Source organism: Gymnoscopelus microlampas (genome assembly GCF_963454915.1).
Source record: "Gymnoscopelus microlampas genome assembly, chromosome: 7".
Classification (NCBI taxonomy): Eukaryota; Metazoa; Chordata; class Actinopteri; order Myctophiformes; family Myctophidae; genus Gymnoscopelus; species Gymnoscopelus microlampas.
The window spans coordinates 36450527-36475068 of record NC_139944.1 but is presented as its reverse complement, the minus strand read 5'-3'; the positions used below and the strand labels follow the sequence as shown (position 1 = coordinate 36475068).

The window sequence follows — 24542 nt, the reverse complement described above, 5'->3', positions numbered from 1 at the left end:
CAGACCCATAAGGGTCCATTTGGTTCGTATCCATCATTTAACTGGGGACACCCTGGAACCCCCTCAAGTACCCCTGGGGGTCCCCGCCGGACCCCACTTTGAGAACCAATGGATTACTCCACTGACCAACCAACAGGTTGTACTAGTTGTTCTCCTCACCGCACTATAGGTGGCAGTATAGTGCTACTGAAGGCTATAACAAGAAGTAGAAGTAGTGTTGCCGTGTTCGCTTATTATAAGCGACTTTGAGCTTGTTTTTCTGTGAAGTTGCTTGTAAATATTGGTTGCTGCGGGTTGCGTTTTTTTGGGCTTGTTTCCTATTGTTGTTTAAACCAGTGTTTCTCAAACATTTTCAAGTAAAGACCCCCCCCCCCCCCCCCCCCCCAATTAATAAGTATTGTCCACAGACCCCATCTGAAATCGCGACGCGTTGTTGTGAGCTTGTAGATTGGCTATTTTCAAATAGCCAATGTTATGCGTGTAAAGGGCGAAGCCTGGGCTCGCTTCTTTTTGACTTGTTTTCATAGACCTGGTTGCTTGTTGTATCTCTCTCAAAACCTGGCAACCCCGAGTAGAAGAAGCACGTGATGATGATCATAACAGGGAAGTGAATGGTGATCAATGGACCTTCCTTGATTTATGTGAGAAGAAGTACCTGTTTAATGGATGTGTATCGCTGTACATTATATAGAGCTATCACACTGTCTGTCACCTAAAGGCCAACGCACGGCCTGGAGCTGAGAGATCATTCGTACATCAGTTCAGTTTGTTTCCACCATGGCGGCGGTGAACTGGCTGGAGAGGATCAGTTCTTTCTGCCGCAGTCCGTCCTCCTTCCTCCTCTGCACCGCCTCGGACACGTTCCTGGCGGAGCTGCTGCGAGAGCTGAGAGACGACAGAGCCAGTGACAGCGTCAAGGTAAAGCTATAGTGATGAATACTTGACTTATTAACGGTTTGCAAAAACAAAGCACAGAAAGTACAGCCTGGATCCAGACCATAGACCCCGCCCACAGCCAGCACAGAAAGTACAGTTATATACAAAAGGATGCAAAAAAGGATTAATAAACCTAAGAAATCTGCAAAGAAAGTCGCAAAGCTTCACTTTCAGCAGTGGTGTAAAGTAACTACGTACATTTACTCAAGGTCTGTACTTAAGTAAACCAATTTAAGAATTGTTTACTTTATTTGAGTATTTCCAATTTTCAATACTTTTACTTCTACTCTCCCACTACATCTCAGAGGCAAATATTGTACTTGTTTACTCTACTGCAATTATTTGAAAACATATTTTATTACTTTATACATATTGAACTTGTGAAATGGGACATCCTGCATAACAAGTACTTTTACTTTTGGTACTTTAAGTGTATTTTGAATGATGCCAATACTTTTGTACTTTTACTAAAGTAAAACTTTAATACCTTGTAACGGAGTATTTCTACATTGTGGTATTGCTACTTTTACTTAAGTAAAACATGTCAGTACTTCTTCTTCCGCCACTGACTTTCAGATGCTTGCAGCTTTCTACGTTTTGTCTTTGTTGTCTTTTAATGCCTTTCTCCGTCCCTTTTCTTATCCACAACGTAGGTCGTACTGCTGTCCCCGCTATGCGAGTATCCAACCCTGCTGTGCCCCTCTATCACCGTGGCTGAGGAGACAGCCCTGGAGCTCATGTCTGTATTCGCACAGTGTCCTCCCAAGTCCGTGCAACTCCGCTGTCACCTGCTCCTGGCTCTCACCTCCGTTCTCACGTGCTCCTTCTGCATTAGCACCGCATCCAGCGGATCACAGGACTTCCTGGCCCTCCTGCTCCAGCTAGCACAGGACACCAATGATGGTGCTGCGGTACGTCCTTTGCGGGCCGTGGCTTGCGACTGCCTACGGGAGCTGGAGGCCTGCTGCCCGGGCCTTCTCGCTCAGCGCCTGGAGCTCCTGAGTGGGCTTAGGCAGCAGGAAACCTCCAGGCTTCACCAGGCCTATGCTGGCCTCCATATCCTGGGACTAAGAAATGCGGTGTATCTGCTCGCCCTGCAAACAGGAGCTGGGGCTAAGGATCTCAAAGCCCTTCTGGGAGGGAATGAGGTGGCCGAATGGGATCCAGATTCAGGCACACTGAAGAACAACTCGGCCCTCCCCTCACCTCTCGTCCTGGGCCCCATGGGTCGAGTTCCTACCCTCCAGACCGGAGCAGATTGCAGGGAGCTACGCTCCCTCCTGTCCTCTCTTCTGGAGGAGTCCTACCTACTCACACCGATAGCTCAAGCTGCCCTGCTGTATGGCTTGATAGAGGTGGTTGCCATGGTACCCGGTGTATCTCCAGCAGTTCTCAGAGCCCAGCTGCTTCGACTGCTGGGTACTAGTGAGGTAAATTAACCATTTGAGCCCTAGCACCCCTGTTCTGGGGGTTCTGGTAACATTCACTGTAAATAGCAGATCTACAAGCTCACAATGCGGCGCGTTGTAGGTCGGCTATTTTCAGAGACAAGAGATTTGGTGTAGAAGGAAACAAGAGCAGACCAAGTACAGTGCCATTTTGGGTCTGTTTTACTAAGTATAGAGGGTTTAAGTGGTTAAAAAATAATTACTATTAAATACTATTACTTTGATGAATGCCTAAAATGTTTATTTATCACACATAGATTACATTTAATTTAAAGTTCCATCTGAAACTGAATCATTCTTTGTGTTGTTTAAGGTGTGCCTCCTCCACACCGCTCTGCTGATGAAGGCCACGTTCACGGACAGCCTGTTCAGTGCCGAGGACGAGGCTTTTGTCCTGAAGCGTTTGGTCAGCCTTTCCCAGCATCCGCTGCAGAGCACGTCTGAGAAACTCTTCTACATGGACTGTATCTTACACTTCCCTGAGAACAGGCCGATCAGCAGCGTGGACGGCGATGAAAGTCTGCCCGTGCTATTGACCCCCCGGCTTGCAGCAGCCTTGGTGCCCACGGTGTTTAATGACAGCGCCACCATGCTGGCCCGACTTCACCTGCTGTCACTCGTCTACCTGGAGGATGGAGAGGAGGAAGAGGAGGGAGGCAGAGGCGTGGCCTATCTCTACGACCACCTCATCTCCCTGTGTCGTATTGTGGAAAACCGGGGTAGCCGAGAGATGGTCGTGACCTTCTTTAGAGCGTCTTTCCTCTTCCTTTACCACTTCAGCCATGTGGAGCGCTACGCAGAGAGCCTGACCCAGAGGATGTGTGAGCTCTACATCCGACACACCCGACTGGCCCCACACCTCATCAACCTGGCCAATCACACCCAGGACAGACTTGTGGAGTCGGGTTGGGCGGCACGGCTGCTCGGGGCCTTGCAGACTGTGATCATTGATGCTCCTCTTGGCCAGCTCAAGCTGCAAGAACTCCGCTGGCATTTTAAGGTTCTGGCTCGGGTGGCCGAGGAAGGGGAGATCTCCCAGAGGAGCACCATCAGCTTCCTCTTCAGTGTCATCACTTCATCTTCATCCTCGCTGTGTGTGAGCGGCGACTGGCGTCTGGGTAACAGTGTGCTGGCGGTGTGTCGGCAGCTACTCGTGCACCCCAGTCTGGACTCGCTCCTCAGCCCTCTGGCTGACATCCTACAGCACCTCACCTGCCACTATGGGGACACAGACATCCAAGACCACGCCCGCCTCTACTATACCCTTCTCACCACCCTCTCCCGGGAGAAACTGGGTGCTGTGCTGGCCCAGGGTGTCGGTAACGGAGGTCAGCATGCCAAGACACGTGCGCTGTCGTCGTCCATCATGGCTGAAAGCGAGGACCTAACAACGGCACTGACCATCCGACAGACAGAGAGGCCGATATTCAAGCTGGTCAGACAGGACTGCTATGAGCCACAGCGTGGAACAGAAACCGGCCAGAAACTGGAACTTAACAATGAGTTAGACCCACACCAGTCAGAGACCCCGATGGGTCAGGAGAGGGATATATTGGAGGCCTACAGAGCCCAGTTTCACACCCCTGGGTTTGCCTCCGAAATAACCCTCCACTACAAACTGACTCACACTGAGGTTCACGGTGCACACTTTGACCAGCTGTACAGCATCCGCATGCACTTGGACCTCACAGACAGCCACTACAGGGAACTGAGTGACATCAGTATTCCATGTCTGTTTCGAGACAGGGCACTGCCAGTGGTGAAGTTGAGACTGGAGCCCAGGCAACCCTACCCCACCACTCTGCGGGCGAGTGCCATCTTTACCACCCAGGATGGGTTGTCCTGGCACACAAACCTACCAGACATACAGGTGGCATTCCAGCAGGTCTTCATGCCTCTGCCCGTTCCCTGGGCCTGGGGCGATGGGGACAAACTGAGGGTGTTTGAGGGGACATGGGAGGAAATCTCTTCTGGTGAGTGTAGGGACAGAGATGCAGCAGAATGCGCTACTAGCCTGTTCTGTTGTGAGCTGCAGGAGAAGGCTCTGCATGGCTTGGTAGAGAAACATTTTCTACCATACCTTATGACAGATCTGTCCGAGGAGCAGTATAAGGTGCTGGTCTTTCTCCCTCCGCAATCTCATGTGTTGCTGAAGATTACCTCAGAGGAGGATGCTGTGCAGTTCAACATTGCTACTGATAACTGGCAACTTCTGCCTTTTATTAACTCTTTCCTACACACCATTACCACATGTTCACAAGAAAACACAGACAGTTGAAAGTTATGCATCCTTTGTTTTTATGATGAGCCTTTTAAATCACATTTTGTCAGTGTCTTAATGGCCTCCTTTAAATGAAGATGATTTTGATTTAGTTACTGCACATTAAATCACTTTATTGAAATTAAAATAAAATATTTTATCGTTAAACATTAAGACTACATTTTATTGCCGTTGCTCAGATACATTGTGAAATCAAATCACAGGGTTGCAGGTGTATTAGCCATTGTGGGAAATAAAATCAGTATTTAATATAAGAATGCATTGACAACAGTACTGCTTTTGGGCACCTGATTTGTGAAATGTCCATCCAGATCATTTCGATATAAGAGTATATGGAACCCCTTTTAAAACAAAGGGCGTAACAATTTATTTTAAATATATACTGCCAGGGGCGCTCGCTGACCTAGCGATCCAGGCGCATACCATATAGGCTGGTGATTCGGCTTGACTCTTATTTCTTCAAGATATTTTGGGGCTTTTTCTGCCTTTATTGATAGGAATATCAATAAAGGCAGAAAAAGCCCCAAAATATCATAAAATAAACTACCAAAGAAATGACACATTAGTGTGTAGATAAAATGCTTTAATGTGTTATGCACAGGAAGGCAGAGTTCAAATCAAACGATTTTACAAATACTTTGCGATCAGATGCTCCACATCAATCATGACTTTTCCCCACAGTTCAGATTGATGAACTGTGTTCTAGTGTTCATTAAGACTGTAATTACATCCTCTGTATAGCCTTTGTTTTTAGCATTTCCAGTTCACTTAAGCCAGTCCTTTACTTAGTGATTCCCTCAAAATTGGGCTCTGAGCAAGGTGGCAAGGCCGTCTGCCTGTTGAGAAGCTTGTCCATGATTGCGATCTCTGCGTCCCTCTTGTCTATCTGGTCTACTGGGGTCCAGGACATGTCATGTTGAAGCTTTTGTGCACTAATAAACGGGTGAGGGCAGCTTGGGCCCCATTCCTTTAAAGAAAAAAAAAGGACAATGAGGGAGGAAAATATCAAGATTTTCAAATATCAAGAGGGTCAGCAACATTCTGTGGATTACATACAGACTATTTTAAATATGGGTGTTTAACTACAGTAAACCTGGCATCCATATTTTGGCCATGCCATAGGCGAAAAGTCTCAAATAGCCTAGGCCGTGGCTGAAAGGCTTAATTTATACTTCTAGCGAAAATAGCCAATCTACAAGCTCCTGACACGCTGTGAGTTTTTAGATTGGCTATTTGTGTCATATGGTGTCAGGCTTTACATAACTTTGCAGTCAGCTATAGTGTTCATAACATGCATGCACACACAGAAGAAACACTAACTAAACACGTCCACTGTAAAGCACCTATGTTTTGTTTTTAGCCATTATCGCCAGGGAGAAGCATAGACTTTGAACACCATACTCACTCATCTCATAACATGCACACATATTTGCTTGTAGGTCAGGTGTTGGGTAAGGTTACCCTGTTTAGGCTATGTAACGTTATCATCTTAAAACTTTCCCTAAGGGGAAATGTTATGCAACAGCAGCACTGCGGGTGCAAAGCAGCTATTGAGATATTGTACAACATAGTATGGTATCTAAATAGCTGCTTGGCTTGCGTAAATACAGTTGAAATACATTAAAAGTATTCAAAGAGTTATGCTTAGAATTAAATATCAACCTGAGGTGATATGATGGAGAAGTACTTCTGTCCAGATGGTCTCTGGTAGAGGTAGTACATAGTTCCTGGTTTCTTAACAATATTGCAGGCGGCATGGTGGAGGTCAGCATCCCTTTTGGCATCTTCTAATACCTAGAGATAAAGGTATGTCAGGGAGTCATGTATTTACAATGAATACAGACTATGTACTAGAATGCTAGAATGTACTCAATTATAAATCAATTGGATATGATTATATTACCATAGTGTTTCTATACGTACAGTATGGCACATCTAAAATGTGCCATGTAGATGTATAAATTACTGAGTGTAAATTCCTGTATATGTAAGCACATTTGGTTTGACAAATTAAAAATTCAAATTACAATTGTGGATGACAAGTCACTTATTTCCAATGTGGTCCTCATGGTGTCAGAACAACATTGCGAGTTTGACATAATTGTTACAGTTAGAAATAGAGTCCAAAGGGAAGCACACACATCCAAAAAGTACAGGTGCTGGGCAACAATACGTACTGTATACTGAGAGAAGAAAAAGATGTCCGCACACTGTGCGTCAGCTCCCAGGAGAAAACTTTACAAAGGACTAGGACAACGTTCCGACTGCAACCGGGTCTTCATCAGATCTCAGACCTAATGAAGACCCGGTTGCGGTAGAAACATTGTCCTCGGAGGACCTAGTCCTTAATAAAGTTTTCTTCTGGTAGCCGATCAGTGTGCAGACATCTTTTTCTTCTAATTCTTTTTGTTTTGTTTGTTACAGTACCATTGGCATCAAATGTGATTTGTATTAAATGTCTTTTAAAAATATACATTATTCTTGCTACATGAAAGTACACTTTCACACCAAGCAGTTGTTTCCCTGCAGGCACACATTAGCTACATTGGCTCCTGTCTGCGACTTGGGAAAACAGGTAATTACTCAGGAGCAATCCTTAAATATCCAGAACTAGTAAATTTGAAAAGTTTCATGATAAAGCATCCCAACGAATTATTATTTGAATATTAATAATTATTATGAAAATTTCTTCTGTTTATTTTGTGACACAGGGAGTGAAGTGGCCCTTACCTTTCTGGCCTGCTCCTGTAGGTATCTGATCTGATCAGCAATGACAGTCAATTTGCTGCCAGCATTGGCTCTAACAAAGTCATCTCCCTGGAAGCAAACAAAAAATAACACTGCAAAAAAGAAAGCCCTTATAAAAATATCCACACAAGACAAATGTCTTTATATTATCCTGATTTCAGGTTATATTTGATCGTAAAAAACAGTTGACTTCATACCCTTTGTACTTGTGTTGCAAGAGCTATCAGGTCCATAGGATCTCCTACTCTATTGGTCTGGTAGGAACTGACCAGTTCCAGTCCTTGGGGGCTCCTGCTGGACTCCACCAGAGTCACTGCAAATACAGATAGGTGGGAGAGTGAGGCATATTACAATGTCATATCTCTGATCACCATCATTAATAACACAACATCCATTATGTAATTAGGCGATGGCTTGCATATTGTCATTTGTATTAGTGTTACAGGTCTCTTTCACAAGATCCACAGGATAATGCTGGTCTCTCTTTCTTCCTTTTCTTTTTTCAATTGTATTTTCAATGTCCATATTTTGTGTATTCACCAATCACATAAGCAATAACAATCAGTCTGTCAAATTCACATTCCATAACACAATTCTCATCATAACCCATCCTTTCTCTTCATATGCATCTCGTTTGCTTTACTGCACAATACTCTTTTCTTCGGTGTCATTGCAGTGTCACAGCATTAGTTGTACAAGACCCACGTGTAATGTAATGTGGGCTCCTGCACAGTTTATTTTGTAACCAGTTTTGTATGCAAAAGAAAGGAATGTGTAGATAATGACTTAGTTTTTATATTTTAATTGGCTACTGTGTAAATAGCACATTAGGGGCCCGTCACCGAAATCCATCGGACAACGACAAACAGCATGTCAATATTATTACAATATTATTACAGTAGCAAGTTAATCATGGATCACAAACTAGTAGCATTTAAGCAGCTCAGATCTCCCACCACCCCCTGCGTATGGCTCACGTGTACACGCTGTTTACGTAAAACCATAACAGCTGCTTCTTGAAATCATGCCAAAGACGATCCTGCGCCGGGTTTCTTTACAGCCTTTAGCAGAAAATATGGTGTGTTTACTATTAAATTACAAGAGATATTCCTCGACAGGTTAAACGTTCGATTATAGGTAGGTAGCCAGGTGGCGACAGTGTAATGAAAAGACTGCTACACACATCTCAGATACATTGTAACACTATCTTTGAACACCAACAAAAATACATTTCTTTAGAAGAAATAACAGAGAACATGACAAATAAAGTTGAAAACAGAACTTAGTTCTGTGTTATTATAGCTACCTGTGGTGGGTTTGTCCGGCTGATTCGGGAGACAAACAGTTCTGTCCATTTCTGCTGCAGACAGTGTCAAGTAGCCTAAAACCTACTGTCACTGTGTACTAGCTATGTAGACAGTAATGCCTATATGTTCCAACTTCCACGCACGATGGCTTTGAAGGGAATGTTTGAGACACTGACAGTCAACCCAGAAACCACCACCGAAAAGAGAAGATCTTAGGTCCTGAATCCAGAGTTGCCATGTCTGCTTATTATAAGCGACTTTGGACTTGTTTTTCTGTAAAGTTGCTTGTAAATATTGGTGGTTGCAGTTTTTTGGGGCTTATTTCTAAAGTGCAGTTGCTTATTTGGGCTTCATTCATGAATGAATGTTAATTAAACCAGTGGTTCTCAAACATTTTCCTGTTAAGGACCCCCAAATTAATAGTCCACACAGACCCCCCCATCTGAAAATATTTTGTGCCAGCCAGGGGGACCACCAGAGGCAGCTCCACAAACCATGTTCAACCCAGATTTGGCACAACAAAGGGAATGAACTCTTTCTCATGCTATTCATCTAAAATGTGGAATGCCCTACCAAAAGGAGTAAAGGAGTGTAAAACCCTACTTACTTTCAAAAATGCCCTAAAGATACACCTTCAGGAGGCTGCAATTCAAAAATGGCCCCTGTCCAAGTCCTAACCTACCCCATGTCCTAACCTAACCTACCCCCCCCCCCCCCCCCTCTCTTTCTTTTTTGTACATATTTTTCACCCTTCATACTTCATACCAGTAACCTGTAAACTGATTGTATGACATTCTGTATAGTAGTGTGTATATCTGTCTGTCTCTTATATGTCAACATGATTTGTGTGCATGGGGATCTCATCTTAAACAAGCTACGTGCTTAACTGAGCTATCCAGTTTAGTAGACCTTGTATTGCGAATTTGTACTTCCATGTACTGTTATGTACTGCCATGTACTGTTCTCATGTCTTACTAAATAAAGTACATCAATCAATCAAAAACCAAACCAGATTTGTGTTATTAAAATGTTAAATATATGTCAAAAATATTCCAAATGTGTCCTTTTTTTCAAGATTTCGTTTGAAATCGCCACTGCGGGTTTAAAGTGCTGATGTGGTCTAGTCACTAGACCACATCAGACCACATCAGCACTTTAAACCACTTTAAACCAGCACTTTGAAGCCACTAGACTCTAGTGGTTTCTTTTGGGCTAGTGTTCCTCGACCTGCTTGCTTGTTTCTCTCGCAAAACATGGCAACACTGGTCCTAAATCTCCTCCCCAGTTTGTCTTTTTAGTACACTTGTTTGTGCCTGTTTCAAATGGATGTAATAAACGTAAGAAATGTTATGTGTCTATGTCATAAAATCAACAATTACATGTTTTACTTTCGCGTCACCGTGGCCATAAACTTTCTTCCCTAATGCATGTGTTTGAATTTAGAATCGCATCAGATTAATGACATGGCTTTCGAGGTAGACACAATACTCCTATCAGAGAGCAATATGAAGATGCGTATGGGAAATAAAATGTGTTTAACTGGTGGGGTTGTGGTCAAAGTTTCAAAGACTCTTATTTTGGCATAGATCGATCTAGTGATGTAAAGTAACTAAGTACATAAGTACAATTTTGAGGTATTTTTAGTATTTCCAATTTTCAATACTTTGACTTCTACTCCACTATCTCAGAGACAAATATACTTTTACTCCACTATAACTACTAAAAATTGAGTTACTAGTTATTTTGATTATTATTACAAAACATACCTTTTACATTTCAGCCATTTGAAAAGAGTAGATCGGCTATTTTCAAAAGATTTTTTATACATTTGAAAACTTGAAAAGGGACATTCTGTATAATAAGAACTTTCTACTTTTGGTACTTTAAGTACATTTTGATATCGATTATTTTGTACTTTTACTCAAGAAAATGTGTCTTTTATTTTAACAGAGTATTTATACATTTCAGTATTGATACTTTTAATTAAGTAAAAAATGTGAGTACTTTTCCCACCACTGATTCTCACTGTCTCACTTCGATGAATTGAGTACAGAGGACCGCAATGGAAACATTCAAGCCATAGTGCTTTCTTGGGTTTAAAATCCTCTCTTAACAGACCTTGCATTGAACTGTACTTCCCTGTGCTGTGCATGTCTTTGCAAACTGTTAATAAAGTATTCAATCAATCACAACAGACTTGAGACTTCCAATCGAATGAATGGTGGGGTCTGGTCTGGGGTGGGCCCTATGGGTGGGCCTACAGCACTGCAACAGGACATTTGGGGGACTGTCTGCACCTACAAACCCCACCTCCGAAAAAGTTTGCAACCCCCAGCTAAAGTTTCAGTAACCCACACACTACCGGACCGGCTTCTTTCCAGCTTTTATCCGTATGTGGAGGAGGCCCGATTTGCCAGAATGGAGTGCCGTTATTATGCACTTCTGATTCTGTGCTTTATCCCACTGTGTTTATCATCGGACGCGCCTGGTCAAGCTGTTTTACTGGAGCCTTATGACTTTCTGTTCGACGCGGCGGTCGAAGCCTACTACAAGAACGACTGGATGTCTGTCATCCTTCACATGGAGAAGGCTCTCAGGAACAAGGCGACGGTCCGCAGGGTGAAGGCTCAGTGTCGGATCAACTGCGCCAACCAGACCGCTTTCGGCGAGCCTCTGGCCGGCCTGGGTGTGCCGGCGGTGCCGCCTGTCCCGGGCGCTGGGTCCGTGGAGGACCTGGGCTTCTTCCAGAGGATCCTCAGACGGGCCGACTGTGTGAACTCCTGCGAAAACGATAAACTGGGCCCGCCGACCATGCATAAAGTCAGCGAAGAGGTGGAACTGGAGTTCAGAAAGAGATCGCCGTATAATTACTTGCAAGTGGCATATTTCAAGGTAATGTAAATGTGTGCTACTGTACATCAGTGTTGTTGCCATGCAGCGAGCAGATGAGATGCATCACAGAGCCATTAACATATTAATACACAGCTAGTTGCAATGTTGTTTTGAAGGCTTAGAACAGCTATAGACGTATTTGTTTTGTTCAAATCGCTGCCCATTTTATCTGTAATTCCATTCAAACATTTACCCAAACTATAATCTTCCAGCTGGGGATAAGTGCCCCAACCCCCTCAAAGCAGAATCCTAACTACCATGCCACGTCTTAAGGTGGAGTCTAGCTGCTGCATGCTGACGTGAAGACGCAGAGTTTTGGGACACATCACTTTAAAGAGATATAAATCTACTGCAGTGGTGGAAGACGTACTCAAATGCTTTACTTGAGTAAAAGTATCAATACCACAATGTAGAACTACTCTGTTACTGTAAAAGTCTGGTATTCAGAATTTACTTTAGTAAAAGTACAAAAGTATTGGTATCAAAATATACTTAAAGTACCTAAAGTAAAAGTAGTCATTGTGCAGAATGTCCCATTTCAAGTTTTCAAAATGTATACAAATCTTTAAAATAGCAGATCTGCAAGCTCACAACAGGTTGTAGATTGGCTATTTTCAAATAGCCGAAATATATAGAGCTTAAGTGATTATAATGTATGTTTAGTAATACAAATCTAAATCTAAAAAGTAACTAGTAACTAAAGTTTTCAAATAATTGTAGTGGAGTAAAACTGCAATATTTGCCTCTGAGATGTAGTACAAAATTGTCCTGAAGTACAGTACTTGAGTACATGTAGGCTACTTGGATTCTTTACACCACTGGATATAAATCTACTGGCACACAGGCCCAGTCTCACCACGAGAGTTCTACGTTTCATGCACCTCAAATCACAATATGACACAAAATGATAGTGTTCTAAGACAAAGCTAGAGGGATGAGAGCATAGGATGAGAGATGAGAGCATGCAGATCAAACACTGCAACTGCTGCTAATTTGACTCATCTCTAGGTACATTCCACCAGAGGGCGGACATCACTTGTGAAATCAATTTGGTTGAAATGATGCACTCTATTGAACAGGTAACAGGATAGGTGGGCACTAAGGAAGAGTGGGCACCTCTGTGTTAAATTGGCAATTTTTTCCAAAATGCTAAATAATAAAATGTTTTAAAGTAGAATTTACATGATTAGAACATGCTTAAACATTTGACAATTAAGGTCTAATATTTCTACAATTGTTACGAAACCTGTATATCCAGTCATTTTGGGCAATAAACAAAAAGTTGAAGGATAGAATTAAGTCTGATAATGGTGTACTGTGCATGTTCACATCATGTATACTTTACATGATGCAGACCAATTTTACATGATCGATGTGCCTAGATGTCCCCAGTGCCCACCTATCCTGTATCCATCATCACCGTCTACTTTCCGTATAGTTTTACCGTCCTTTATCAAGATCTTAAAATGTCACTGTATTTACACTGAATGTTAGTCATACAATATAGATACAGTACTAAATTGTTATCCATTAAAGTCTGCATCCAAACTTAAACAGGCATTTAACTGTCAAACACTTCTGGGGTCATAAACGTAACCCACTGTAACACTATTTTAACCATGTTTGACTCATTGAAAACATGTCCCTGCTTCTGGTGACTGATATTGTCCCTCTTTTTCAATTCCTTTGTGTGTGTGTGGCTGTGTGCGTGTGTATAAAAAACATTATACACACACACACACACACACACACACACACACTCACTCACTCACTCACTCACTCACTCACTCACTCACTCACTCACTCACTCACTCACTCACTCACTCACTCACTCACACGCAAACTAACTTTATATATCACCATGTGTTTTCAATGAGTCTAACATGGTTAAAATGTAGTTTGAAGTTACAGTGGGTTATGTTTCTGATCAAATTAATATAAAATATCTAAATATTGAATCAAGCAACTTAAAAACTATCTGGGATGCACACAGAAGCCAGAGTAGATGTTAAAATGACCCCAGACGTGTTTTAAGGTGAAATACCCCATTAAGTGACAACGCCTTTTTATCCAAGAGATCGAACATTTTGGGAATGTAATGCACGATTCGTTTATCAAATGTTTTACAACAAAGCTAAGAAATATACTAACTATAGTCAGACTAAAACAAAATTCCCCTGTATAGGTAGCCCTATTTATGTGTATTTCTGTCTGTTGGCAGATCAGTATGCTGGACAAGGCGGTGGCAGCCGCCCACACCTTCTTCCTTGCTAACCCGGATCACATGGAGATGAAACAGAACCTGGACTACTACAGGATGATGGCAGGAGTACAGGAGGAAGACTTCAAAGACTTGGAGGCCAGACCTCATATGGTAACACTGGCCCTGAACCATAACATATAATATGGCATTTACATACATCTGCAGTTTTTTCATCTGAACTTGTAGTGCAGCTGATTATCCGAGAGAGACTTTTACCACAGTATGAGCCAGTGGCAATACACATTATGTTATCTCTACCTGGCCTGGGCTGGAGGTCTGTGTGTGTTTCTGCCTGAACGCGATTAATCTCACAAACTACTACACCGATCAGCATCATTTTGTTCATTAGGGTAGTCAACTGAGCTCAGAAATTACATTTGAATTCTGGTCTTCAACATTTTCAGAAGGTTCAAGGTTGTACTTTATTATTACATCTTGTGTACAGGTACATAAGAGTAAAACTATTTTTGGTTTGCTGCCACCTAACTTTGTGTAAACAACTTCACAGTGTATTCTATATACAGCAGATTAGGTACAGTAGTATTTTTGATTATATTTGATTTTGCATAGAAAAAAATAGTATAGTACATAATATATACACACATAATACAATATAGTATTATGTATGTCAGAACTGGTCAGTACCGTTATATCCAAGAGCCAATTGTCAAGAACAAACTTAAAAAAAGTTGAAGTGAACTACTGTTTAATTCTTGTATGACAACATTCAAGTAGAGCAGAGTAGATTAGTGAAGGTGTAACCCAGGTATGGTCATTAGTTTATTAGTCCAAAGTCAATTAAATTCTGCAGTAGTTATAGTTGTTCACCAAAATCCCTCATGCTGGCGTTGATGCTTTTTTAATGTGCATTTACAATGATTCATGATTCTTGCTTGTCGCTTGAATCGTGGGGATCGCATCGCTGTTTTTCGGTATGTTACTGTATGAATGTGAACTGGGTTTTGGCTTGTAGTAGGGTTGTATAGTCATGAGGCCTACTGATCGGATATATGGTATACGACTATACGTTTATAATCGTTTGCACATTATCCCCCCAAATTCGATGAAACATGATTATTCAGCCCCATTGTGCATACTACCAGTTGGACATTGGCCAACTGGTAGTCAATTCCTCAGTATTTTTCAAATCTGTCAACCAACCACAACTTTGTGAATTTGTAACCTCAAATCCTCCATCCCTCCAGTCCAGACTATGTGATATGTGTTCACAGCAGTATGGATTGGGACTAGCGAATCGTCCAGCCTAATGGATCTACACTATGCCAATTCACTGCTCCCTTTGGCTGAAGCAACCATTGCCTCGTAGTTGATAATCCATGCATGTAAAAAATACAGTATATTTTCCAGTGAATCTCTTATTTACACCAACATTGTGATGATGAAGTAGTGTTGGTCTCATCGGTCAAGTTTATAAAGTTTCACTGGTGCGCATGCACACACTCTGCATAAAGTCAGAGAGTGAGGGAGAGACACTCAGTTTGATATTACTGTATTAGACAGTGAGAGTATTATTATTGGGACGTGCCTCTTGGTGAAGATTTGCGCTCCACTGAGCGCAATTAACCAGCTGAAGTCACTGTACTGGGTATATAATTTCAGTTTGTCATTTAAATCATGTGTTTCCAGCAGGCTGGACCAGGCTATTATTCATTTGAATTCACAATGTCACAAGTACAGTGTACTATACTGTACTGTAGACACCATGGCCCACTGTGCTAAGATGACACACATTTTATCCTGCATAACATTTACAGTTGTTAAGTTTATTTCAGTCAATGTTGTGGTAACATTGTTTAGATTTAAGGTAATACAAAAAAAAACGTATTGGGAAAATAACCACATTCCTGACCAAAAAGGTATAGGCTTTCATCATAATGTGATGGATAATCAGTAAAAGAATGGAATTATTTGTTATTTTGGTTAGTATTGATAGCAATGACATTACCCCCAAGAGCTGTACCATCTCCAAGGTGAAAGAGAGTGGATGCTAACCCCTGGTCTATCAAATGTCCTCAGGCTGAGTTCCTACTGGGAAAGCGTTACTACAGTGATGACTCCTTCGGTCTGGCTGCCGACCACTTTGAAGCAGCTTTAGATGAGTACTTCACAGCAGACAAGGAGTGCAGGGCACTTTGTGAGGGACTCTATGATTATGACGGCTACAACTACCTGGAATACAGCGCTGACCTCTTCCAGACCATTACAGGTGAAGTTGCACATCTTGATGTGATGTGAAAGTATGTGTGTGTTGGTGGGTGTGTATGTACTATATATATATCTATATACACACAGTGTGTGTCTGTTGTCTTATGTTGAAATGGCATATAACATTTTATCACATATTTATCCATCCTTTATTTGCCCTGGCTGATGGGGGTGATAAAAAGACGGTGAGGGTATTAAACTTGCACAAATTGGTCAGCTGCCCTATCAGCTCTAGGAAAAATAGGGCAACTGAGAACTGACCAATCAGTGAATGCTAAAGCTGTATCGGCCCTTGATATTACCAATCAACGTGGGCAAATGTGCCACTGCGCTGAACTATCACTGCGAGTGACCTCGCTTATAAAGGAATTAACCATATCAAACATGGGGAAACGTGGCTGCCAAATACGAAGGCTGTGGATCCACACACTGCCGTTGACAGCAATGTTTCAATCAAGTCCTATAAGCTGATCACTAACTGTGTTATGGCTATTTTCTTGATGACTTTGTAAATGAATAAGGCTATAGTAAGTAAGTAGCCTTTGGAACAAACGATTCCCAAGCCATGTGTCCCATAGAGCAGGAGCCTATCTCCTGTTTCTGTGGTGTGAGGCGGCTTGATGTACAAGTAAGTACATCCCCCAGCCATGATGTACAAGTACACCCCCTGGACATGACGCTAGTTTGTTGCTGGGACTTACCCCCAATCCAACCCTTAATACTGAGTGCCAAGCAGAGAGGCATTGGGTCCCATTTTTATAGTCTTTGGTATGACCTGGCCTGCCGGGGGATTGAACCCCGACTTCCCAATCTCAGGGCGGAAACTCTAACCACAGGACCACTGAGCTGGTGAATGCGGTTATGGATTTGTGATAAACAAATTAAGACCCAGCACTCATCGTTGCCCGTGGTTGGATATTGAGGGCAATGACAAATGCCTGGGTAAAAATCTGATTTGATCTCAGACCTACAAAATTGTCATATGCTGTTACTGTTTGGTTTTCATGGCAGTGGATCAAAACCTTTGTCTTGTGTACATTTCTCTCTTTCTCAGATCATTACATGCAGGTGCTGAACTGTAAGCAGCGTTGTTCGGTAGAGCTAGCCAGTACTGCTGGTAAAACCAAGCCTTTTGAGGATTTCCTCCCATCCCAATTAAATTACCTCCAGTTTTCCTACTACAACAGTAAGTTTCACGGTCATCTTCTATTCATTTGACGCCATCACTTTATCATCCTTTTCACTGCGAATATTGTGTGTATTTTTATTTTATTTTTTGAAACTATTAAAAACATCAACACAACATTCTTGTTTAAATAGGGTCCTCCAAAGGCTTACAACATTTGACACATACATGCATTGGGTGTAGAAAATAAGATTTACATGCACGTGTGCTGCTTAAAAATAAATTAATGTAGCTGACAGTCGTCACAAAAGTGCTCATCGGAGCACAGGTCTCGCCAGGTCAGGTAGATTATTGTGGGCCAGCAATGCTTGGAATTATAGAGGTGAGTGGGGGTGCTGAACTGGGGAGCAATAACGTGTCCCTCCACATGAAACACCTCAAAATGCTTGATCCTCACATGATTCACATAGACCTCAGATAGTTCCAGTTACATGTTAAATGGATTCAGATGTGATGATAATATACAATCTACAGTCTTAGAATGTTTTGTCTTTTGATCACTTAAACGTGTTTTATTTGTTGACCGGGGCCCCAGAGGACTATACTAGGTCCACTATTATTTTCCTCTACATGGAATCTCTTCTCCGAAAGCAGTCTATCTACAACCTCAAAGCATGTTGCACTGCGACGTGTTGTGAGCTTGTAGATCAGCTATTTTCGCTGAATGTTCGCCCCCAGAACAGGGATACTAAGGTTGATTCGATTTGATTTTGGTAAAAGTAATACAAGGTACAACACAATATAACTTCAACCCAGGATGTACACATAAAGCGTAATGAAAACACTTATTATAAACGGTCTGTTCTGATGTATCTCTACTGTGGTGCTAGTATTTATGGGCAATGTCTGGGAACTATGAAGAGCCTCCACAATCCAGAAATGGATACAAAATTGGTCCATTGGAGGGAAGGAAGTTGTCGCCACTGTCTTGACACCACTCCGTGTCTGGTGAAAAGAAGCAGCTAGTGATTTGACGTGTATCGGCGCAGACACGTGTTCGTCCAAACCCTCCTTCACAAACTAACAAAGATGTGTTAACCGTGACGAGGGACTACAGTACAAGGGGAAGTGGAAATTGGCAGAAAAAGGGGGAAGAGGCAACAACAACAAAAGGATTTCACTTTATTTTTTCACTCCTCCATCCCTCCCCCTGGTTGCCCCTAAACTTTCTCCTCTGCTGTCGTCCCACTTGCAGGTGAAAAGTATGAGCGGGCCATAGAGTGTGCTAAGACCTTCATGCTGTTCCACCCTGATGATGAGGTGATGAAGCAGAACTTGGCTTACTACTCTGCCGTGCTGGGGGAGGACAAGGCAGACACCATAACAGCCAGACAGGTAGGTCACAGAATCCAAAGCACTTCACAGTGCTTTGGGGGCAGACATTTTTAGACTGGGTCATCCCTGTGGGTATTGAATCCCTATACCACATGGACACACATGGTGGGTTAATGGTGCGCGCACACACACCTCCACCACACACACACACTCACACACACACACACTCACACAGTGATTTCCCTCTGTCTCTGCCCTTAGGTGGTGAAGCAGTACATCCAGCAGTCTTTACTGGAGAAAGAGCTGCTCTACTTTGGTTACGAAATCTTCGGAATCACCTTCGTAGACCCAGTGGGTTGAACTTACATTTTTATCACTCTTGTTATCAAATGATTTTCACACATCATTAATGTTCTTCCATGCTGTTAAAAATAAGGGTGTTAATCGGCTTTCAGCTGTTTTCAAATGACTATTTTGTTATTTTTCAGGACACATGGACTCCTGCAGATGTCATGCCTCAGAAGCTGAGAGACAAGCAGAAGTAAGATTTTTGTTATAGATTTATTGGACTGCACAATGTGGTACTGTACAAGATTTTTATTTATGAAAGGCATAATTTATGCTTTGTTGAGTGTGGTGTTGCGTGCCGGAAATAGCCGATTTACAAGCTTAACATTAACAACGTTTCGCGCCATGACGTGTTGTGAGCATGTAGATTGGCATTTCTTTTCATGTGACATTCTGCTCAACAAAGTATAAATCAAGCTCAACACTCTCTTACTTGTGTTGTCTGTGTCAGGGCAGACAGGGAGACTGCTGCGAGGATCACAGAGGAAATAGGGAACCTGATGAAGGAAATAGAAACCCTGGTGGATGAGAAGACCAAGGATTCGTCAGAGTTTGCAAAGATAATAGGCCCCCGGGAAGGTGAGGATGTGAAAATAGACTTCCCTCATCAGAGTTATTGTCTCTAACAAGCACAACAACTATAACTGAGTGGGATGGTCTCTGCAGGGAATGGACTGGAGAACAGTGTGTCTCATCGCTATGTATATAAATATTTGTGTGTGTGTGTGTGTGTGTGTGTGTGTGTGTGTGTGTGTGTGTGTGTGTGTGTGTGTGTGTGTGTGTGTGTGTGTGTGTGTGTGTGTGTGTGTGTGTGTGTGTGTGTGTGTGTGTGTGTGTGTGTGTGTGTGTGTGTGTGTATATCGTTGCTGTCGGGCAGAATCCTCCTATCTCCATGTTCTAACTTTTTTTTTGTAAATTAATACTACATTCTACAGCGTCACACAAAAGCATAAAAAATAGCAGATCTACAAGCGACGCGTTTCGACTCGAGCTTGTAGATCTGCTGCTTTTGATATTTTTGAATTTGAACATTTTTCCATCCGACAGAGACGATATATATGTGTGTATATATATAGTTAGTTTCTGTGATTAATTCAAGTTTTTCTTATATAGACCAGAGCTTTTAGATCAGTAATTAATGTATGTGTCCTTGTCAAGGCAAAACATTTCCAGGAAATTGTTTTTTACTGGTACATATTATTTCCTCACCCTTATAACGCACCACCCCCTCCAAACCACCAGGTGGCCCTGTGCTATATGATGACATCAAGGTTGCCATGACATCGGTGCAACTGAACGGGACCCAGCGGGTCTTGCTGGATGGAGTGATTACTGATGATGAGTGCCGTGAGCTTCATCGCCTCTCCAATGTGAGTTGGCATAACATAATTTGAAAAATGTCATATAATCTAATCTGTGACATAAAAAAATTGTTGCTGGCATGAAAGTTAAACTAATTGTAGCATTGATACCAACCATTAATTACAATGCAATTTTATAATTGCAATGTTGGATCTGTAAATGACAGTAATTATATCCTTTGTTTTAATCCAATCACACATAATATGTATTGTTTTCCTCCCATTCTATGTGTATGTGTTGGTATTGTGTATCTCAGCCCATGGTGTCTGTATGTTGTATGATGATGTGTGTATTTCGCAGGCCGCAGCCCTGAAAGGTGATGGTTACCAGGGGAGTTCATCCCCTCACTCCCCCAACGAGTTGTTCCAAGGAGTCACCGTCCTGAAGGCTGTAAAGGTGAGTCGCCCTACAAATCTAAACCATTAACTGCTATGTGTATTCATAGTCATGACTTTGTGCAGAGTGTTAAGCTTACTGCCATGTTCCACAGCTGGGGCAGGAGGGCAAGGTGCCCTTGAAGAGTGCCCGTTTGTTCAATGACCTGAGTGAGAAGGTGCGCAAGGTTCTGGAATCCTACTTCCATGTGGAAACCCCTCTCTACTTCTCCTACTCTCACCTCGTGTGCCGTTCTGCCATTGAAGGTTAGTCAGGAGGCGTCATTTCATTGTGGAAGAGAATTCCATTACCATGATGTACAGTGTCTTGCATAAGTATTCCCTCTTGGACCCTTTTGAGTGTTATAGCTTAAATTGATTTAGTTTGAGTTTTTACCATTGAACAAAACACTTAACACACTGAAGGTGCAAAATGGGTTTTACTGTGACACAAATGTTAAAACGGTATTGCATAAGTATTCATGCCCGGATTTAATACTTGGTAAAAACAACTTTGACTTCAATTTCCAGCTGTGAGCCTTTTGGGGTACTGTTACTGTGTAACTGTGTACCAATGGTCGATCAAGACCGCCCTGGTCCTGATCTGGTCTATTTGCAAATAATTCCAAATTGTATGGGGGGAAAAAGCATTCACATTATGTGACTTCTTTACATGTTTTTGATTATGCAGAGAAGCAGGAGGAGCGTGAGGACCTGAGCCACGCTGTTCATGTCGACAACTGTCTGCTGGTCTCTGAGCTCAATGAATGCATCAAGGAACCTCCTGCGTACACACACAGAGATTACAGGTGAGCAAATGTACTTGCACTCTGTGCAGACTAAATGCCAAATCTCAACAGGCACCACAATGCATCACCTGCTACTGACCTGCTTTTCTTTCCCTTCCAGTGCCATCCTTTATCTAAACAATGACTTTGAAGGAGGAGATTTTATTTTCACCGAGATGGATGCTAAAACAGTCACTGTGAGTCTCAAACTACTTTACGATGGCTTACTCTCTTCCCACCCCCCCTCCTACTGTATGTGAATAGAATTGTAAATTTCAAGTGTGCTGAAGATTGTTGAAAAACTGTTGTCAACTATACAGCAACATTTGATGCTAGGAATATGTTCTACATTATGTATGTTTGATATTATTTATGTCCTCCCAGGCCGAGGTGCGTCCGCAGTGTGGTCGAGTGGTGGGTTTCGGCTCGGGAAAGGAAAACCCCCATGGCGTGAGAGCTGTCAGCAAAGGCCAGAGATGTGCTGTAGCACTCTGGTTCACCCTGGACCCTGCCCACGAGGAGAAGGTAAATCTACCTCTGCCAATGTTGTATTTGTTATTGTCAGTCCCTAGTACTATCCCTGTTGATCACCTCATTTATGTTCATTTGTGTTCATGCTTCATTTGTAGCTGACAAGATGGCTCAGTGATTATTGAGTAACTATTCCATAATGGTAATGTCCTATATTCAAACCCAGCTGTGATCATGAATGCTTGTCTAAAACCCCTACCTGCTCCATGACCGCACATCACTCAGGGAGAGTATAGTAGTAACTAAACTAACATGTAATATGTGTCTCTAGGAGAGATTCCAAGCTCAGGAGATGTTGAAGATGTTTTCCACACCTGTGGATGAGGAGTTCATAGCAAAAGATGCCAAGGACATCTCAGCCCCTCAGCCCGCAGCCCCCACTGCTCCCACTGACCAGCAGGAGACAGTACATAAACGGGAAGACAAACCGACTGATCAGTCCATCAGCATGGCTGAAAAACCAACCGAAACACCAAAGAAAAAATCTGAGGAAGAAACGGTGGGGAAAACGACAGATGCAAAGCCTAAAACGGTATCTAATATCACAGACACCAAAACCGGTGACCAGGGTAAGGCCAAAACGGCAGACAAGGCTAAAGGGAAACCTGCGGCTAAAGCAAAACCCGCAGCTAAAGAGAAACCCGCGGCTAAAGAGAAACCTGTGGCTAAAGAAAAACCGGCAGTGAAACCTGTGGCTAAAGCAAAACTGGCAGTGAAACCTGCAGACAGCAAACAGACAGTGAAAACTAAAACCAAGGAAGCAAAACAGGCAGTGAAAGTGGACGTCAAAAAGGACTCCAAAGACTCCAAGATCGACAACAAATCAGCCTCAGACTCACAGAAACACAAGATTGAGCTGTGATGAGCGCAGTACTTATGACTGTTCTAAGTGGTATCTATTTTTATAGTATTTGGTGCAATTCAGAGTTTTCCTCATTAAAATGTGTTTAAGATGTTGTCTTTTCAATTTGATGGACAGTGAAATGCAAGCCATACTGAAATAATAAGGTACAAAAGAATTGCTGATGTCAATCAAATGTTCACTTCAGTTCTATTTTTCTATGCAGACACTGCTTAAGTGTCCAAAGTAACTATAGGTGTCCTCTATTTTTGTTTCTTCTTTTACTTTTTATTTAATTGTTGACTCTAAGAGTGGAAGACTCCCACAGCAGAGAAAATGAAAAGAATCTTAGGAGGTGAATCACTGTTACTGTAACTCTGAGGAGAATCTCATCTCAAATCAGTTGTTTGAAATTTTGAAATAAAAGTGATGTTTTTAAACTATGGCCAGCACAGTTTTTAACCAAATCTCTACAAGCTCAGATCTGCTAATTTTGTCAAATGTTCTCCCCCAGAATAGGGTTGTGGGGAAAATATGCAATACTTTACACAAACACTGGGTGGCAGGATGGAAGCATCATGAAAACTCATTCCATATTGTTCCTACTGTTACTAGAGCAGCTTCAGTAGAAACCACTAGTACATTTGGAGTTCATGTCTTTAAGACATTTTGTTGTACTGCAGTGATTTGACTTAGTATGTGAATATTTAAAAAACGAAATGATCTGTTCTATTATTAATACCGCCTAGATTTTTGATTTTCGTCCTTTCTGTGTATGTGTTGGCATCCTGGTGCATGCCGCACCATGTCTGCCGACATGTCTGTTTTCTCTTGGGACACAGCTCTTTGCATCCAATTTAGATTCAAACACAACTCCACCCAAAGATCATCTGCCAGTGCCACCCTTGTCATTTTCTCTCTAACACAACCTATTTTACTATCTGGCTCTAAAACATCTGTTTCTGAGTATTGACATGGTCAACTCATCTTTCTTTGATCCTGTCTTCCAAAAAGGAATTACAATTATATTGGACTTTCCAAATCACAATTTCAATATTCCTCGACGGTGTCTGTATTTGGCATCACAAAAATGAAATCAAAGCTTAAAAAGCTTACTTCACTCATGCTCAGTGCCCATGTTTTTATTTTTGCTTCTTTATTTTGCCGTGATCACCCATTTCTGTCGGGCCCTTTTTTATTTCTGTTATCTTATTCCTACCCTGTGGATGCAGCAGTTATGACACTGTTTAGGATATGTAATACAATGCCTGTGTGGGTTTAGAATGTGGATGAAGTCATGCCTACACAGCAAGTCTACAGACACGCACACTTGCACGGCCAAACTATGGCAATATATCTTGATCCACTTGCTTCTTGACATCTACACACTGGCACAGCTAAACCGACTGAAACATTCTAGTTATCCCAGATAGTAAGAGGGAGGAATTTGACAGCTCCTCTGTTGCACTGCATATCAAGCCCTTTACAAATCGTGTGTGTGCGTATATTTTACGTCAAATGCTTAGTGAAACATTCCTTCAACTCTGTGCAAACATTGCGAATGGAGCTGACACAGAGCCTTGTCTCTAACCAACATAGCTTCATGCAAATGTACACACACACGCACGTGCATATATAAACACACCATCAAATCACCACACATAAATACACAACAGGCAATTTCTCAAAGAATGAATTGCAGTCATCTTATCCCAGCCAGGGGTCAGGGCAGTGTG

The 24542-nt window shown here is 42.2% G+C and overlaps 3 protein-coding genes across 3 annotated transcripts; 2 read left to right on the top strand and 1 right to left on the bottom strand.

The window, feature by feature from the left end:
* Nucleotides 1-613: 613 nt before the first annotated feature.
* On the top strand, nucleotides 614-4966 carry ap5b1 (adaptor related protein complex 5 subunit beta 1). The gene is made up of 3 exons (XM_084062027.1): nucleotides 614-918; nucleotides 1590-2366; nucleotides 2698-4966. The coding sequence occupies exons 1-3, from the start codon at nucleotides 778-780 to the stop codon at nucleotides 4660-4662; spliced, it is 2883 nt and encodes a 960-aa protein (XP_083918153.1). The 5' UTR covers nucleotides 614-777; the 3' UTR covers nucleotides 4663-4966.
* Nucleotides 4967-5231: 265 nt separating this feature from the next.
* Nucleotides 5232-9010, bottom strand: cUnh1orf50 (chromosome Un C1orf50 homolog). Its single transcript, XM_084062148.1, has 5 exons — nucleotides 8720-9010; nucleotides 7611-7726; nucleotides 7396-7482; nucleotides 6328-6459; nucleotides 5232-5632 (listed from the first exon to the last, which is right to left on the bottom strand). The coding sequence occupies exons 1-5, from the start codon at nucleotides 8766-8768 to the stop codon at nucleotides 5447-5449; spliced, it is 570 nt and encodes a 189-aa protein (XP_083918274.1). The 5' UTR covers nucleotides 8769-9010; the 3' UTR covers nucleotides 5232-5446.
* A 1933-nt stretch (nucleotides 9011-10943) lies between these two features.
* p3h1 (prolyl 3-hydroxylase 1) lies at nucleotides 10944-23249 on the top strand. Its single transcript, XM_084063567.1, has 15 exons — nucleotides 10944-11612; nucleotides 13834-13986; nucleotides 15913-16102; nucleotides 17156-17287; nucleotides 18483-18622; nucleotides 18824-18913; nucleotides 19051-19103; nucleotides 19362-19489; nucleotides 20153-20280; nucleotides 20573-20668; nucleotides 20763-20913; nucleotides 21338-21455; nucleotides 21556-21631; nucleotides 21819-21959; nucleotides 22237-23249. Exons 1-15 carry the CDS (start codon nucleotides 10968-10970, stop codon nucleotides 22825-22827), a joined length of 2832 nt encoding a protein of 943 aa, XP_083919693.1. The 5' UTR covers nucleotides 10944-10967; the 3' UTR covers nucleotides 22828-23249.
* The last annotated feature ends 1293 nt before the right edge of the window (nucleotides 23250-24542 follow it).